The 18,160-nt window shown below is 49.9% G+C and overlaps 1 protein-coding gene across 2 annotated transcripts; it reads left to right on the forward strand.

The window, feature by feature from the left end:
- Window positions 1-47: 47 nt before the first annotated feature.
- On the forward strand, window positions 48-13,451 carry BCAT2 (branched chain amino acid transaminase 2). 2 transcript variants are annotated; one of them, XM_005895379.3, is made up of 11 exons: window positions 48-218; window positions 3,707-3,781; window positions 4,102-4,305; window positions 8,333-8,443; window positions 8,540-8,659; window positions 8,807-8,970; window positions 11,349-11,491; window positions 11,656-11,741; window positions 11,922-12,062; window positions 12,162-12,236; window positions 13,028-13,451. In XM_005895379.3, the coding sequence occupies exons 1-11, from the start codon at window positions 195-197 to the stop codon at window positions 13,064-13,066; spliced, it is 1,182 nt and encodes a 393-aa protein (XP_005895441.2). In that variant the 5' UTR covers window positions 48-194; the 3' UTR covers window positions 13,067-13,451. The 2 variants fall into 2 exon arrangements, with proteins under 2 accessions (XP_005895441.2, XP_005895442.2); XM_005895380.3 differs by lacking the exons at window positions 3,707-3,781; window positions 4,102-4,305.
- Window positions 13,452-18,160: the final 4,709 nt, after the last annotated feature.

Below are 18,160 nucleotides of genomic sequence, written 5' to 3' on the forward strand. Positions count from 1 at the left end.
TCGCGGGGTCTAGCGCATGCGCTCTGCGGTAGGGCCCTGCTCCCCGCGGACGCCCTGCAACTGGGAAGGCCAGGCCCGCCTGGGGTGCTAGGCTGACAAACCATCCCACTGGAGGGGGCGTGAGCGGGGCGGGGCCGGAACGTCTTTATCCCGGGCCGCGCCCTGGGCGGGCACAGATACCAACCACACAGACCATGGCTACAGCGGCATTGAGGCAGGTGGGTTCGCGGCCCAGTGCCGGGGTCTGGGGAGCTCTTAGGGGAGGCGCACTTCCGGGACCACTCGCCGGTGGCCCATCCGGTGGGGCGCAGGTACTCCCGAACTCAGGTTCCGCTGCAGGGAGCCAAGGAGGAGGGGGCCCCTTAGAAAGGAGCACGAGGCTTTAATGGGGATGAAGGGAGAGAAGTAATCGGTGGGAAGGGGGACCCAGATGGGACTTCTAGGGATGGATATATGGAAGAGGAGACGGCAATGGGAGAAGCATGGGACTGGGGTGACGGGATGGATTAGGAGAGAAGGGAGACTTTGGGGGCGCCAGAATAAGATTCCCAGACCCTCTAGGTGTGGGAGCAGGATGGAGGCAGAGTTCAGTTTCAGGTCTGGACTGGGACTAGGACCCAAGGCCCTATTTTCTTGGCACTAAAAATAGAGGTAGAATGTTGTGCCCGGAAACCCCTTATCTGAAACTCTGCGCCAGGGTTGAAAATGAGTTAATACCTCATTGTCAGCGACAGAGATTCTCCTGCTGTGAGTGGGACCCTCCATTCTTACTGATACATGTCAACAGGCAGAGCTTCGGAGAGCCTGTGTTTTGAGAGAACAGGGTTTCTCAGTGAGGAAGGAAACAATAACAACTCGAAGAAGGGATTCTTTATAACCCTTGACAGCTGCAGCTTAACGTTGGGAAAAATGGTTCCTGTTAACTTTGTACCTGACTTTATATGGGACTCTTAGCTTGATGGATAGCAGGACAGATGTTTCCTTTCTGAGTTGAGACGGAGACCAGCCTGGGCTGTGTCTGGGACAATCTTGACTTTACGATGACACTCCTGGGCCGTGGTGGTAGGACAGCCTTGGGCTGTGAGTGCTGGGGTCAGTGGAGATTCCATCATATTATAGAGCTCTGCTCTGTGCATACGCCACCCCAACTCCAACTATTTCTCATTTCCTAATTCAGCCCCAGAGCTTTTTACAACTCTATGTCCCTAAAGCTCAGGGATTATCTGAGATTTCCTTGGGGCCCAATCCCCCAATAGTTTGGGGTATCAGGTGGTGGAGCACCTTCCCTGAGGGGAGGTGAGACCCCTGCCCCCAGAAAAATATCCTGGGAGGGTGAAGGCAGCTTCTCCCAGTGTGACAGTGTCTCTATGGCCAGTACAGATTTATAATCTCCTGGAAACAGTGCCTGGCACCTTTTCTCTGCCTTGTGGGTGTGTTTTCCTGCTCCTCTCTGTCTCTCCTGGATATCTCTGTCTCCAAGCATTGCTGAGGTAGTTTCTCTCCAGGTGTTGGCATCACTCTGTCTCTGCTAGTCTCTCCTCATTTCCCTAGGCCTCCCTTTCACTTTGTGCTGTCCCCCGACATTGGGTCTTGATCTATTACTCTCCTTTCTCTTGTTCTCTCTCTCTTACGGCTTCAATTCATCTTGCCTTCAGTATTTTTTTTTCTTGATTTCTCCAGGCTTTACCATGCCTGAATTTCCCTCCCTCGTGTGTCTTGTCTCAGTCTCTATATATATGGTGGTTGTGGTTTAGTCACTAAGTTGTGTCAAACTCTTGCAACCCCATGGACTGTAGCCAGCCAGGCTTCTCTGTTCAAGGGATGTCCCAGGCAAGAATACTGGAGTGGGTTGCCATTTCCTCCTCCAGGGGATTTCCCCCTCTCTCTGTATGAAAGTGAAAGTGTTAGTTGCTCAATCCTGTCTGATTCTTTTTAACCCCCTGGACTGTAGCCCTCCAGGCTCCTCTGTCCATGGGATTCTCCAGGCAAGAATACTGGAGTGGGTTGCCATTCCCTTCTCCTGGGGATCTTCTCGACTCAGGGATTGAGCCCAGGTCTCCTGTATTGATAGGCAGATTCTTTATTGCTGAGCCCCTCTATGATCATATCTAATTTGACTTCTCTTGGCCTTGGATTCCTGTTCCTTAATGTCCGTGTCTTTTACTTCCTTGTCTCTTATTTTTTCTCATTCTTCTTCTCTACTTTTTTCCTTTCTGCCTTCCTCTGAGGGCTGCTTTCCTGTCAACCTGCTGCCTGTCTCCGCCCTGCCAGTTGGTGTTATCTCAATGCCGGGGGTGTCTTGTCCCCCTCCTGGCCAGTAACCCGGCCCTGGCTTGGTCAAGCCAGAGAGCGCCACCTAGAGGCCATCCCAGGACCCACACTCCGATCATCCCAGTAGCCCTCCAGTGCTCATAACATCCAGGACCACTCCTCAGACTTCATGGCCTAGACTTTAGGACATTCCAAACCCACAGCCCCTGTCTCACCATGACTCACCTACTGACCAGTGACTTCGGCCATTCACATCTGTTCTCGGTTCCCTCAGCTCACAGGGCAGGAGCAGGCTAGGCTGTTCTGTCTGCCAAACCTCATCACAGCTGCCTTCCCACTGGGCTGAGGAAAGAGGTATCGCGAGGTCAGAGACTGTGGGGGAGAGGCCATCCTGCTAGACGCAGACAGACCTTCTCTCCCCCGCTGGCCTCGGGCCGGACCACAGGGGAAGCGTTCATCTGAGCAGTGTCTCTCGATGACTGGGGTGGTCCCCGAGTGTATGTGGCTGCCCCTCAGTTCCCTACAGCCCTGGGAACCATAGGGAATTGGAATTGCTGGTGTCCAGGGTGTGGGACTCGGAGAAGGCAATGGCACCCCACTCCAGTACTCTTGCCTGGAAAATCCCATGGACGGACAAGCCTGGAAGGCTGCAGTCCATGGGGTCGCTGAGGGTCGGACATGACTGACTTTTCACTTTCATACATTGGAGTGTTCTTGCCTGGAGAATCCCAGGGACGGGGGAGCCTGGTGGGCTGCCGTCTATGGGGTCACACAGAGTCGGACACGACTGAAGTGACTTAGCAGCAGCAGTAGCAGGGTGTGGGACTGGGGCCTCAAGTAAGCTGAGCCCAGTTGATCTAATACCCCAAAGGGAAGGACTTGCAATTCTGGGTCTGAGGGCAGAGGGGGCTGGGGGTCTGGATCCTGAGGTGGGGGCCTGGAATCCAGGGTGTGTAGTAGGAAGGGCTGGGGCCCTGGGCCCTGGGCCCTGGGGGAGCATGACCTATGGGCCCTCCACTTTTCTAACTCTTTTCAGGATTTGAGTTCCCCCGGGGAGGCCTTCACTTACCTGCACACCTTCTCTTGTCGTCCTCTGTCTGATCTGGGCTCAGGCAGGGCTGGGGCCAAAGTTCCCTGGGGTAGGAGGTGCCTGTATTTGACTTTGCCCCAGCTTGGAGGAAGGGATGGGAGCCGATTCAGCTCTTTATTGAGATGGCCCTTGTGGGGGCAGGGAGCAGACTTGGCCTCCTTGGGGATCTCCTGCTCCATGCTGATCAGGGCAGGGGAAGGGACCTGGCCTGGAAGCACTGGGCCTGGGACAGAGCATGCCCGAGAACATCCCCAGTGCAGACTGTGGAAAAGATGGGTGCCAGGACCCCCTGCGCTCTCTGTCTCCTGGTCTCATCACCTTTCTTACTTCTGTCCCCACCCTCAGATTTGGATCCCCAGATTTCTCCCTGTTCCTTGGTTTCTGTGTGGTTCCAGAAGATATGCCTCATCCAGCTTCAAGGTGACAGTGGGGATTAGGGTTTGGATCTCAAGGAAGAGGGGCTGGGGGCCTGGACCAGTGGGTCTAAGGGAGGCAAGGGCTGGGAGCTAGCTTTAGGCATCTCCAAAAGATCCAGGGTCCGAAGGTGAAGGTGGGTGGCAATGGGTTAGCCTAATTGCTTGCCATCAGGCCGTGGAAAAGAGATGAAACTGCATGTCCCAGGAGCCTCTGGGACTACAGATCCTTCTTCTCTCTGGTTCTCAGCTCCAGGGGTTCCTGGGAGTTGTAGTTTTTCAGATTGGAAGCTGTGGTCAGACTCCAGGATGCCTATCTTTTCTCAGGCTGCTGACCTGCAGCTGGAAATGACACAGGAGCCTCATAAGAAGCCTGACCCCAGCCAGCCCCTGCTGTTCGGGAAGACATTCACCGACCACATGCTGATGGTGGAATGGAATCAGGAGAAGGGCTGGGGCCAGCCCCGAATCCAGCCCTTCCAGAACCTCACGCTGCACCCGGCCTGCTCCGCTCTGCACTACTCCCTGCAGGTGGCAGGGCGACTGCCCTCCCTCCCCTGCCTCTCCCTGCATCTCTTCCATCTTGCTGAGTCTCTTGCTGGGTCTACCTCCCTGGGTTTGCTTTTTGTGTGTTTCTCATTTCCACGCACTCCTCATCCATTTTTCTCAGGCTTGTCATGTTCCAAGTCCCATATTTATTGGGTGATGCCAGGTCCCCAGAGATGAGCAGACCCAGTTCCTTCACTTGAAAACCCCCACACTTTGGTGCTCACCCAGGGGGATCTGGACTCTGATGGAGGCAGCTGAGGTATTGTGGGAGGCCAGAAGAGGAATGCCCACCCTACCTCTGATTCGACCGAAAGTGGGGTCTTTCCTGGCAAAGAGGGGAGCTGAGGCTCTTAGTGGGAGAGGCGACATCAGTATAAAGACACAGTCCAAAGAAGAGCCTGGTATATTTGGGAGGGAAGCGTGGGGTTGGAGGCTACGGGGAGGCTGAGGATGCCATCAGAACCCCAGAGGAGCTGGGACCTTGTCAAGGGCACTGGGAGCTCCGAGGGCTCTGAGCAGGCACAGAGCAGGTAGAGTAAGACCCTTCTCAGGCCATGTAAAGGATGAGCTGAGGTCGGAGCCAGGGGGATCACCAGGAGTGGATGGGGCAGAGAAATTCAGGGATACTAGGGATTGACCCGCTGGGCTAGAGAAGGGCAGGGAGGGCTGAGGACTGTGCCCAGTGGTTTAGCCGGGTGACCATGTAGACCACGGGACCATGCCGATATGGGGACATAGGAAGAGGAGGATTGGCTTTGTGGGACTTGGTGAGGGCCCACGAGGAGAGAGATGCAGGGGACATTTGACCCAGTTTCCAGCTTCAAGCTATGGCTGAAAGCAAAGTCTTTTCCAAAGAAGCTTTACTTGTTGCAAAATTTTGGAGGGACACACTGCAGTTGTAGCTGGTTGGCACTTTGACTGATTTTTGTCCCTTATGGAGTCGTTCTCCAACATTAGGCATGTTCCACCCGCCCCCCCCCCTTTTTTTTTCCTCTTTTCTTTTCAGAATTTTGATGGTTTTTCTTCCCACCTACTCTGGACATTTGATTCAAATGGATCAGTTCTGTGCAGAGGAGACCCAGCGTGGGGAACAGATACAAAGGATGGATGGTCAGGACGTGTCTACAGAGCCCCGCCCCCAGGAAGGTGGCTTTTGGAGATCACCATTTATTTGGCTCTCCTTTCAGCCCAGCATGACAGGATGTCCTCCAACAGTACTTTTGGAGGACAAAAGTACTTTTGGGGACCCAGTACTTTTTCTTTAGTAGAGTGAGTGAAGATGAAGGGGTTGAGCATGCAAAAAAACATGTCTTTCATGATAGCTCTTACATAGGGCTCCCCAGGTGGCACAGTGGTAAAGAACCCGCCTGCCAATGCAGGAGACGCAAGAGATGCGGGTTCGATCCCTGGGTTGGGAAGATCCCCTGGAGGAGAAAATGGCAACCCACTCCAGTATTCTTGCCTGGAGAATCCCATGGACAGAGGAGGCTGATGGGCTACAGTCCATGGGATCACAGAGTCAGACAGACCGAGTGACGAACACTTTCATTTTTCCTTCTTTTAATGTAGCCTAGAGATTCTTGGGCAGCCCTTGAAGAGCTTTGTCCTCCTTTTCTGCTGCTGTGTAGTATTCCATCCTAAAAATGCCTCCTTTAGGCAATCACCTGTTGCTGGACACAGGTTGTTCCCAGTCTTGTGCTATTATAAACAGCACTGCAATAAACCAGCAAACACTTCACTTCCCTTAAAAGCAAATGTATCTCTCCTTTCAATTTCTGGAACTGTTGGCTCAAAGGCTGTATGTGCTTGTGATTGCTGACAGATGTTGAGTCATCAATATCTTCTGTGACAGATGTTGTGACAGAGCTGTGTCAATTTTCACATTTACCAGCCAGGCCTGTTTTCCCTGTTCCCAGGATGACCCTTGTCAAACTTTTAGATGTCTTGTAAAGTGCTTTTAAAGGTACTAAGTGGTTTTAAAGGTACTTCAAGGTAATTTTAATTTGCCTTTTCCCCCCGATTATGAATGGAGTTGACCATCTTTTCACAATGGAAGAGCCATTTTTAGTTCCTTCCTGTGAACTGTCCATTTTCTTGGCTGATTTTTCTATTAGAGTGGGTTTCTGCATTTATTTGTAGGAGTACTTTGTGTATTAAAGATAAGTCATTTGTGATGTGAGTTCAAAGTTTCTACCCAGTTTGTTTATTTTTATTTTTATGCAGTCTTTTCTTTTTGATTTCTGTGATTTGTCATATTTAGAACACCAGCCCCAATTCAAAATATAAAATGGTCCTTTTGTGTTTTCCTTTATTGCTTATAGAAGAAATTTCATTTAAACCTGAAAATTTTCCTGATGTGAGGTATGAGGTAGCTGCTGTTGCTGCTGCTAAGTCGCTTCAGTCGTGTCCGATTCTGTGCGACCCCATAGACAGTAGTCCACCAGGCTCCGCCGTCCCTGGGATTCTCCAGGAAAGAACACTGGAGTGGGATGCCATTTCCTTCTCCAATGCATGAAAGTGAAAAGTGAAAGTGAAGTCGCTCAGTCGTGTCCGACTCTTATCGACCCCATGGACTGCAGCCTACCAGGCTCCTCTGTCCATGGGATTTTCCAGGCAAGAGTACTGGAGTGGGGTGCCACTGCCTTCTCCGGTATGAGGTAGGGATCCAACTTAATTTTTGCCCCCCAGAAATGGATATTTGGTTGTTCAGCACCATTTAACTGAATTGATCATGTTTTGTACAATTTTTACTTAAATACAGTTGGGTTACAACATTGTGGTGGTCTCAGGTATACAGCAAAGTGATTCAGCTATACGATAATCCACTTTCTAGTCTCTTGCATTGTTTGATCTGTCAGTTCATTTGTCAATGTCACTTCAAGTGTTGTAGATTCATAATCTGTTTTCATATGTGATAAGGCAGCTTCCCACTCTTACCTCTTGCCCTTATTTTTACATTTTTTCCCAAAATACTCCAATTATTTTTATTTTGCATTCTTCATTCTTCATTCATTCATTCATTCAGTCAGTCAACAGAAACCTACTATGCACCAAGAACTTACCTGGGGTTGGTGGGATTAGGAGGGTGGTTCTTTAGTGATTTATGTATTTGTTGATGAACATTTAAATTGCTTCCATATCTTGGTTATTGTAAATAGCACTGCTATGAACACAGGGGTGCAGGCATCTTTTTGAATTAGTTCTGTCTGATATATGCCCACAAGTGGGGTTGTTGAATCATACAGCAACTCTATTTTTTTTGTTTTTTGTTTTTTTTACTGTTGTTGTTTTTACTGTATTCCATAATGGTTGCACCAATTTATATTCCCACCAACAGTGTAGGAGGGGTCCCTTTCTCTACACCCTCTCCAGCATTGGTTACTTGTAGACATTTGAATGATGGCCATATTGACCTATGAAGTGGTACCTCTCTGTAGTTTTGATTTGCATTTTTCTAATAATTAGCGATATTGAGCATCTTTTCCCTATTGGCCATCTGGGTGGACATTGTATGATTTCATCCATGGCTATTAAAGTATTTCTCTAAAACACAAAAAGGCTATTTAAAAAGATAACTTCTGGGAATTCCCTGGTGGTCCAGTGGTTAAGACTTTGAGCTCTCACTGCCAAATGACCTAGGTTCAATCCCTAGTCGGGGGACTAAGATCCCACAAAGCATGTGGTGTGGCCAAATAAATAAACAGGTAACTTCCATGTCATCTTCATTCCTGAGAAATGGTCCCAGTAACATGGAAAGGGTTTAAAAAAGCGTGCTCCTTGCTCTGGGTCTCTCTGTTCTGCTTTCTCTGGCTTCTGTCCTTTGCTGTCTCCTCTCCTGGTCTGTCTGGATCTTTGCTCTCTCTCCTCCTCTCTGTGCTCAGTGGGTTAATCTCTTCCCTGCTCACTGTATTTTTCTGTGTCTGTATCCCTGTGTATCAGCCTGTGTTTCTCCCTGGCTGGGTGAGCTGTCTCCCTGAACCCTGACCTCCTGCCCTGCCTGTCTCTGCAGCTCTTTGAAGGCATGAAGGCATTCAAAGGTGGGGACCAGCGCGTGCGCCTCTTCCGACCTTGGCTCAACATGGAACGGATGCTGCGCTCGGCCCTCCGCCTCTGCCTACCGGTGAGGGGCCCCCGGCCGCCCAAGGAGGGTGGGGCAGGGGGCATGGGCGGGGGCCAGGGTCAAGAGGGTACCCTGACTCATCTTCATCCCGCCCAGAGTTTCGACAAAATTGAGTTGCTGGAGTGCATCCGCCGGCTGGTGGAAGTGGACCAGGACTGGGTCCCTGGCAGCACGGGCACTAGCCTCTACGTTCGGCCCGTGTTGATCGGGAACGAGGTGGGCCGGCTCCGGGGGCTGGGGAGCCACACTTGGGGGGCGGGTTGCCTTCCTGAAGGAGAAGGGCCGGGGACCTAGGCTTGGGTCAGGGAAGGGGTTGGGGGCCTGGATTCCTGGGTCCCTGATGTCCCCTTCCGCCCATCACAGCCCTCGCTAGGTGTCGGCCACCCTACTCGAGCCCTCCTGTTCGTCATTCTCAGCCCTGTGGGCGCCTACTTCCCTGGAGATGCCTTGAAACCTGTCTCCCTCCTGGCAGATCCATCATTCATCCGGGCCTGGGTGGGTGGGGTCGGCAACTACAAGCTGGGAGGGTAAGTAGTCCCTTGCCCACCCCAGGGTCTGGTGCACTGGGCGTCAGAGACACAAGGTGTGTCTTTGGATGTCCAGTGGAGAAACTCAGACTGGCCCCCAGGAAAGTCTCTAGAAATGAATTTACACTTAGCTCACTGGTCTCTCCTCCAGGTAGCCTCCCCTGAAAACCCAACCTTCCTCAGCTCCCATAATGCCCAGGGGCTCTGGCATCCACCACCCTGCCTGTAGACTTCCTGTGGATTTATCTGTCTTGCCAAGGGCATCAGCTCAGCAGGGCAAGGAGGGTTAGGATGGGGATAAGGCAGAGGGCGGGCTTAGGATGTATTGGGACAGCAAGTGTGGCCCCAGCTGGGAGTTCATTCAGATCCTTTCAAAACATATCTCGTTGAAGTTTCCTGATGGTCAACGTGAACTTCTCGATGTTCAAGCTGGTTTTAGAAAAGGCAGTGGAACCAGAGATCAAATTGCCAACATCCACTGGATCATGGAAAAAGCAAGAGAGTTCCAGAAAAACATCTATTTCTGCTTTATTGACTATGCCAAAGCCTTTGACTGTGTGGATCACAATAAACTGTGGAAAATTCTGAACAAGATGGGAATACCAGACCACCTGACCTGCCTCTTGAGAAACCTATATGCAGGTCAGGAAGCAACAGAACTGGACATGAAACAACAGGCTGGTTCCAAATAGGAAAAGGAGTACGTCAAGGCTGTATATTGTCACCCTGCTTATTTAACTTATATGCAGAGTACATCATGAGAAACACTGGGCTGGATGAAGCAGAAGCTGGAATCAAGATTGCTGGGAGAAATATCAGTAACTTCAGATATGCAGATGACACCACCCTTATGGCAGAAAGCAAAGAACTAAAGAGCCTCTTGATGAATGTGAAAGAGGAGAGTGAAAAAGTTGGCTTAAAGTTCAACATTCACAAAACTAAGATCATGTCATCTGGTCCCATCACTTCATGGCAAATAGATGGGGAAACAGTGGCAGACTTTATTTTCTTGGGCTCCAAAAACACTGCAGATGGTGATTGCAGCCATGAAATTAAAAGACGCTTGCTCCTTGGCAGGAAAGTTATGACCAGCCTAGATAGCATATTAAAAAGCAGAGACATTACTTTGCCAACAAAGGTCGGTCTAGTCAAGGCTATGGTTTTTCCACTAGTCATGTACGGATGTGAGAGCTGGACTATAAAGAAAGCTGAGTGCTGAAGAATTGATGCTTTTGAACTGTGGTGTTGGAGAAGACTCTTGAGGGTCCCTTGGACTGCAAGGAGATCCAAACAGTCCATCCTAAAGGAGATCAGTCCTGAGTGTTCCTTGGAAGGACTGATGTTGAAGCTGAAACTTCAATTCTTTGGCCACCTGATGCAAAGAGCTGACTCATTTGAAAAGACCCTGATGCTGGGAAAGATTGAAGGCAGGAGAAGAAGGGGAAGACAGAGGATGAAATGGTTGGATGGCATCACCGACTCAATGGACATGAGTTTGGGTAAACTCCGGGAGTTGGTGATGGACACAGAGACCTGGCGTGGTGCAGTCCATGGGGTCGCAAACAGTCAGATACGACTGAGCAACTGAACTGAACTGAACTGAACCCCTATGTTGGGTGAAGCTGGAGACACAGATAAGTCTGATCTGGGCCCTGCCCTCCATAGGCTCCCAGGCTGGTGGGAGCCCGAGTATCCAGGGCAGCACGTGCTCTGATGGAAATGACCAGAACATGGGAAAGTCTTCACAAAGGAGGTCCGATGGGTAGGCTGGAGATGGTTTCCTGAATACAAAAGTGGTGTGTACGTGAGTCGCCCAGTCATGTCTGACTCTTCACGACCCCATGGACTGTGGCTCGCCTGGCTCCTCCATCCGTGGAATTCTCTAGGCAAGAATACCGAAGTGGGTCGATTTCAAATCCTGGGAACACACCAGTGGAGACAGGGGGGAGGGGCAGAGTCACCGAAGTTGTCAGAGAAGAAAAATAAGTCTGGCTTTTGCAAAAGGCTTAACAGGTAGTCCCAGACCAGGCCCAGCCCTGAACACTGGACTGAAGGGCTGGGATCTTGTCCTAGAGGCAGTGGGGAGCCCCGAGAGGCTTGTGAGCAGACGAGGTGCGAGGTCAGCTCTGGGTGAGAGACAGTGAGTGTTAAATCAGGGCAAAACGGGAAAGCATCGAGGTGGCCAGTTGATCGCGAGAGCCCAGAGGAGGCTTGAAACCCAGCCTGGAGGTTCAGTAAGCCTCTCAGAGATGACGTCACAGCTGTTTGTGAATGGGGCGGGAGCAGGATGAGCGCTGGTCTGGAAAGACTCACATCGGGCCACGTCGGGGGAAGGCTGGGGGTCCCTTGACCTGGTCCACCATGTTGCTGTCCGCCAGGAATTACGGGCCCACCGTGTTAGTGCAGCAGGAGGCACAAAAGAAGGGCTGCGAGCAGGTCCTCTGGCTGTATGGGCCTGATCACGAGCTCACGGAGGTGGGCACCATGAACATCTTCGTCTTCTGGACCTATGAGGACGGGGGTGAGCCCACCCATGACCAACCCCAGGCTGGGCGGAAGTGGGCGGGAGCAGAAATTCTTAGTGGCTGCAGGTCTTGGGGCTTGGCTGTGAGTGGGGTGGCTCCTAAGAGGATGGGATGGTGTGAGGTAACACGCCCCCTCCCCCTTCTCTTCCACCTGACCCAGTGCTGGAACTGGTGACCCCCCCACTGGACGGCATCATCCTACCTGGAATAGTCCGACAGAGTCTGCTGGACCTGGCCCGGACCTGGGTGAGGGCATGCTGTCTTCGGGTGGCCAGAATGATGGGGTACTCCTCTGTTGCAGGACTGGAGTATTGGGGGTGGTGGAGGGGACTGGGCACAATGGCATGGCTCTTTTTCACCATCCACACAGAGCGGGGAGCAGAGCAGCCCCCCGGGCTCAGAGGTTATTTGTGTCTCGCCCCGCAGGGTGAATTCCGAGTGGTAGAACGTAAGATCACCATGAAGGAGTTCCTGCGGGCGCTGAAGGATGGCCGGGTCCGAGAAGTCTTCGGTTCAGGCACTGCTTGCCAGGTCTGCCCCGTGCACCAAATCCTGTACCAAGGCAAGGTGAGGAAGGGCCAGCTTAGAGCGTGAGGAAGGGCCGGCTTGGACCGTCACGGAGAAGAAGGGGGTGGGGGCCTGTTCTTACCACCCTTTCTTCCCCAGCATTTCCACATTCCCACCATGGAAAACGGGCCCCAGCTCATCCTCCGCTTCCACAAGGAACTGAAGGCGATCCAGGTGAGGTGCACCAGCTGGGAGCTGGGCTGGATGCTTGGTTGCCCAAGAGAAGTTCACATCCCACTAGCCTCTGAACTGAGGCTTCCCTTCCCCCACCATAGTCCCACCAGCTGAAAATGGCTCCTTCCATTGGCCTCTGGGCCTCCGATTGAGTTTGCTTTCCTCAAGGCCCTGTGGCCTAGAACACTTCTTGGGACTAAATGGTGCTTCTCTGTGAGCCTCGGGAGCCCTGGCTTGAGAAATTCCCTTCCCATGAGCCTTCGGGACCTGAAGCCAACCTTCTGGCCACTGAGTTCCAAGTCCCAGAGATCCCCAGGAGCCCTGGGCTATTCCGCTGGCTTGAGAATCTTGCTCCTACCAGCCTCTGCACTCTGCCCCGACTCTGTGGCCTAAGAACGTTTCCTATCATAAGCCCCTGGAGGTACTTTCATACGTCTGAACCGAGCTATCTGGCCTTTCCTGGCACTGGAACTGGAGCTCCTTTTCTGTGAACTTCTGTAAATTCCAGAGTATCTGGACCGAGAACTACACCTCCTGCCTATCCAGGTTTTCTCAGCTGAAGAACTTTTCCCCCGAGCCTTCAGGGCCTTACAAGAACTCCTCTTTGCAGAACTACAACTCCTTTGGGCCTCTGCGCCACCTTTGCCACGTTCGGTGGGCTTCCGGGAAGTGGCCTCATTTCCAGTGAGGCCCTGGGGCGTAACTTTGCCGGCGCTCAGGCTAGGATGCCCCAGGGCCTGCTGGGAGTTGTAGTGTGGTTTCCTCTCACCTCCGCCTGTGTTATTCTATAGTACGGATCAAAAGCCCATGAATGGATGCTCCCGGTGTAATGCTCTGGGCTACGCTGGACCACTCCACGGACCACCGACCTGTAGCATCCAGCCCCTGTTGGACCTTCACCTCCTTACCAATGACTCACCTGAAGTGCAATATGAAGTAAAAGACGGGGGAGCTCGGACGCCTGGATCTCCGGTGCCCCCATGTTACACTCCCAAAGCCATAAGGGCCTGACCCAGGCGTCTTGGCCCCTAGCCCCGCCATTCAGGCCTTGGGGACCTGTACTCCCCGCTGCTCCGTGTTGTGGGTCAGGGATACACTTTGACCCCAAATCTGCATCTCCGTTTTCAGGCCAGATCTCCCGGTGCTACAGTTGATTTTTTTTTTTTTTTTTTTTCCCCTAGCTGCGATTTTGAAATAAAATGCCAAAGAACAAGACATTAAGTTTCATCTTCAATGAAGCAATTCAGCGGCTCTAGCGTCTTAACCAGGAACCCACATGTTCAACCCATTTCATTTTAGAGGGCCCAGCAATCCAAACCCTCAGAGTCCTGATGGTTTCTCAGATGGGGAGATTTTTCCACTTGTCACAAATTGAGCTTAACATCTTCCCTCCCTAAAAAGGGACCCGCATCCCCATCTTGCAGGACAGCCCCACTGTACACTCCAGTCACTCTGCCAGACCCCTCTGCACTGTACTTCTACCCCCAAAAGCCTCTGAGTCCCCAGCCCTGTCCTCTTTCCCCAGACTCTGTCTTCTTGGCTTCAGCTCAGATCTTGTCTCCTGCCTGGACCCTTGTCCTGGCTTCCAGTTTGACCTGGAAAGGATCTTTCTACACTCAGAGCTGCCCCTGCAGGGCCAGGCATAACTGGCTACAGATCTGGATTCTGGATTCTAACTTTCTTCTGTTATCTGATCAGTGTGTAACTTGGGGTATGCCTGAGCTCTGATCCTGGGGGAGACCCTGTGGGACTAGTGGGTAGACTCCATTTGTGACCTGTCCAGCAGCCATCAGCTTTGGTACCAGGACTCTGATCTGTTGAGACAGCAGGCAACCATTGCCTCATTGAGAATGAGGCACCCCCCTCATTCTCTTTTTCAATCGTTGTTCAAGGGAAGGCCATGGGCCAAGGGCATACAAGAGGAAATTTGCCTGGAGGCCTCTGGGAAAGCTGTCCTTCCTAAATTAAACATTCCAGAAGGGCTACGTCTGCTTTTCTTTCCTCTGTTTTGGCTTAGTTACAAGTGTGATGCTTGGAGCTGCTGCAGCCATTTCATGGCCAAGAGTGCCAGGCCTACTTTGAATATAACAGAGCACAAAGAAAGATCCTGGCTCCTCCAACTGGGAAGCCTCTGATTTCTGGATTGTTTTGTTTAAAAAAAAAAAAAAAGAACAAAAAGCCATTTAAGTCACTTTTGTCAGATGGTTTATCTTTTGTTATTTGCAATTGTATTATGTGTGTGTGTGAGAGAGAGAGAGAAACTTACAGTCAAAAACTTCTTTGCTTCCCTGGATCTTCTGTTGGCCAGAGCTGATCACATCAGGAAGAATTCCTGATTCTAGTAGCCAGGTCCCAAATGAAGACCTAGGCCAGATTTTTATCTTAGATTTGAATCCTGAGGGAATGATCAGGAAAGGGTAAGTAGCTGTCGCTTAAAAAAAAAAAAACAAAACTCAGAATTATGCTTTATTTGGTGGACAAAACTGAGGACTTAAGCCAAAGACATGGCATCTCATATAGTGAGAGATGCTTCAAAGAAGCAAAGAGTGGGGGAGCCAGGATATATAGGAGTTTTTGCAATGAAGACTAGGTAGTCAAAACATCAAGAGATTACTGTGAAATATGGTGGTCCAGTGGCTAAGACTCTGTGCTCTCAGTGCGGGGGCCCCAGATTCCATCCCTGATCAGGGAACTAGATCCTGCGTGCCACAATGAAGACTGAAAATCCTGTGTGCCGCAACTAAGACCCAGCACAGTCAAATAAATAGATAAAAATAAAATTTAAAAAACAGATTGTGTGTGTGCTAAGTTATGTCCAACTCTTTGTGACCCCATAGACTGTAGCCCGCCAGGCTCCTCCATCCATGGGATTTCCCAGGCAAGAATACTGGAGTGGGTTGCCGCTTCCTTCTCCAGGGGATCTTCCTGACCCAGGGATTGAACCCAAGTCTCCTGCCTCTCCTGCATTGGCAGGCAGATTCTTTCCTACTGAGCCAACCCACCTGGGAAGCCAAAAACAGAGATAACTGTCAATTAAAGAAAACCAAATACCTAAAGTTAAGGAATTTAGCCCTTTTCTGTGTATGGTAAGATGCAAGAGTCTGCTCCCTGAAATCATTCCTTTGCTATGCTCCTTAGCTATCTAGGGTCAGTGTCTTATTCTTGTCCATCTTTGGTCTCTGAGTGCACTGCTGGGGAGAAGGGCGGCTGTAGCAGCTGACTGATGGCAGGCATTCTGTTTCTACCCTGAGTTCCCTCAGGGCTCACTGTCAGGGGGACTGTGATATGCTGACTTGGTGGCTGCCACATCCTTTGTTTATGAGGTGGCAGGCAACATTTACCCAGCTTCCCAGCTGGCGCTGGTGGCAAAGCACCCACATGCGAATGCAGGAGACATAAGAGACCTGGGTTTAATCCCTGAGTTAGGAAGATCCCCTGGAGGAGGGCATGGCCACTCCAGTGTTCTTGCCTGGAGAATTCCATGGACAGAGGAGCCTGGCAGGATGCAGTCCATGGGGTTGCAGTGAGTTGGACACGACTGAGTGACAGCACACACGCACGTGTTTTGTTAGTCTTCTTTAGCCACTATTAGGAGATAAGGCAGAAGCCCGCTCAATATTTTTTCCTTATTTCTCTGACCAGGGAACAAACCTGTGCGCCTTGGAGAGGAAGGGCAGAGTCTTAACCCCTGGACCACAGCTGTGTGTGTGTGTGTGTGTGTGCACATGCGTGTGTCCGACTGATTGCCATTTCCTTCTCCAGGGGATCTTCCCAATCAGGGATCAAACCTGTGTCTCTTGCGTCTCCTGCATTGGCAGGTGGGTCCTTTACCACTGATACCTTTGCTTCCCTGATAGCTCAGTTGGTAAAGAATCTTCCTGCAATACAGGAGACCCTGGTTTGACACCTGGGTCGGGAAGATCCCCTGGAGAAGGGATAGGCTACCCACTCCAGTATTCTGGCCTACAGAGCCCATGGGGTTGCAAAGAGTCGGACACGACTGAGCGACTCTCATTTTCACTTTCCTTTACCACTAGTGCCACCTGGCAAGTTCCTCAAGTCGCTTTTTGAAAATCACTCGAGGCAGTGGCATCTGAGAATAAACAGCGATATGTTTGACATGCCATAGGCTAAGGCTTGTTATCTTTAAATGAATATTTAAAGATATTATAAATCTTTAATATTTATAATTAAATATCAAAGAGCTTTAATATTTAAAAATATTGAAAATATTAAAATATATGAATATTTTGTTCACCTTCTGTCATAATGTCTAATTCTATAAATATTAATAGGTGTAACCCATATGAACTAAAACTCTTAACGGTTCTCAGTGATTTTTAAAAGTGTAAAGTGGCCTCAGGTCGAAAAAGTTTGAGAAATGCTGTCCACGGACAATGCCTGACTCTCAGCAAGCTGATGTGACCATTGGTTAAATAACAAAATAAACAACAAATCTGATCCAGTTGCAGTTTATCACAGAAAAGAACTTTGTTTCTTGTTTTGCATTCGTAGACATTTTCAGAGCCTTTTCTGTCTGAGACAAACATTCTGTAGGAAGATTCCAGTAGGCTTACTTGGCATTATTGCTTCATTTGATCACTTTTCACAGTGAGTAAGACACTCAGGTTGCAAATGAGAATTATTAGAGCACACACATTCACATTTCAGATACCCTTCATGCTTTGCCTAATTAAAAATCAACTTTAAAAAAAATTCTCTAATAGCTATGTGATGGGCTTCCTGGGTGGCTCAGTGGTAAAGAATCTGCCTGCCAAACACGAGACTTGGGTTTGATTTCTGCGTCAGGAAGCTCCCCTGGAGTAGGAAATGGCAACCAAACTCCAATATTCTTGCCTGGAGACTTCCACAGACAGAAGAGCCTGATGGGCTACAGTCCATGCGGTCTCAAAAAAAGTCATCAGATATGACTTAGGGACTAAATAGTTACAACAACAAAGCTGTGTGATGTTGGGGAAGTGAGTGCACCTCTCTGAGCCTCAGTTTCCTCATTTCAAAAATGCAGATCATAGTACCTACTTCTTAAGGCCATGTCATTGCTGTTGTTCAGTCACTAAGTCGTGTCTGGCTCTTTTGAGATCCAACAGACTGTAGCCCGCCAGGATCCTCCTCTTTGGAAAAGACCCTGATGCTGGGAGAGATTGAGGGCAGAAAAGGAGAAGAGGGTCACAGAGGATGAGATGGTTGGATGGCATCACTGATGTGAAGGACAAGAACTCGGGCAAATCCCAGGTAAGGGTCAGGGAGACCTGGCCGCCACAGTCCATAGGGTCACAGAATCGACACGACTTGGTGACTGACCGACAACAAAAACAATGTTTAGGGGGCTGTAGATGTTAATGGCTTAAAAAATTGTGTGTGTGTGTGTGTTCAAAATATTATGTCATCTTCGTGCTTAAGGATGTTCTTCATTAGAAAATAATAAATATACACTAAGTAGAAAGAGCAAAATGGGAATTTTCATTTAGTTTATTCAGAATTCTGAAAAGTTCACTAAAACTCCTTGGATTAATATCTAATAAAGCCATTTTGAACTTCCCTGGTGGTCCAGTGGTTAAGGGTCCATGTTTCCACTGCAGCGGGTGCAGCTTCCCATCCCGGTTGGGGAGATAAGATCCTACATGCTGCGTGGTGTGGCCAAAAAGAAAAAAGAAAACATTTTGTAAGTTTGATTGTCTGCAGCTATAAATACCCGTTTCACTAATCATGTTCAACAATCATGCTTTTGTATAATAATATTTTCAGTGGCTTCTAAAAAACAAACAATAAGTTCAAAAAATCAGATTTAGTCTAACTGTGAATACTAAACTAGTTCTAAGTGATGAAAAGATCAGAGAAACTTATAAACATCACTTATGTTCTACGTTTACTCCTTGGAAGAAAAGTTATGACCAACCTAGATA

Source organism: Bos mutus, chromosome 18 (assembly GCF_027580195.1).
Source record: "Bos mutus isolate GX-2022 chromosome 18, NWIPB_WYAK_1.1, whole genome shotgun sequence".
Lineage (NCBI taxonomy): Eukaryota > Metazoa > Chordata > Mammalia > Artiodactyla > Bovidae > Bos > Bos mutus.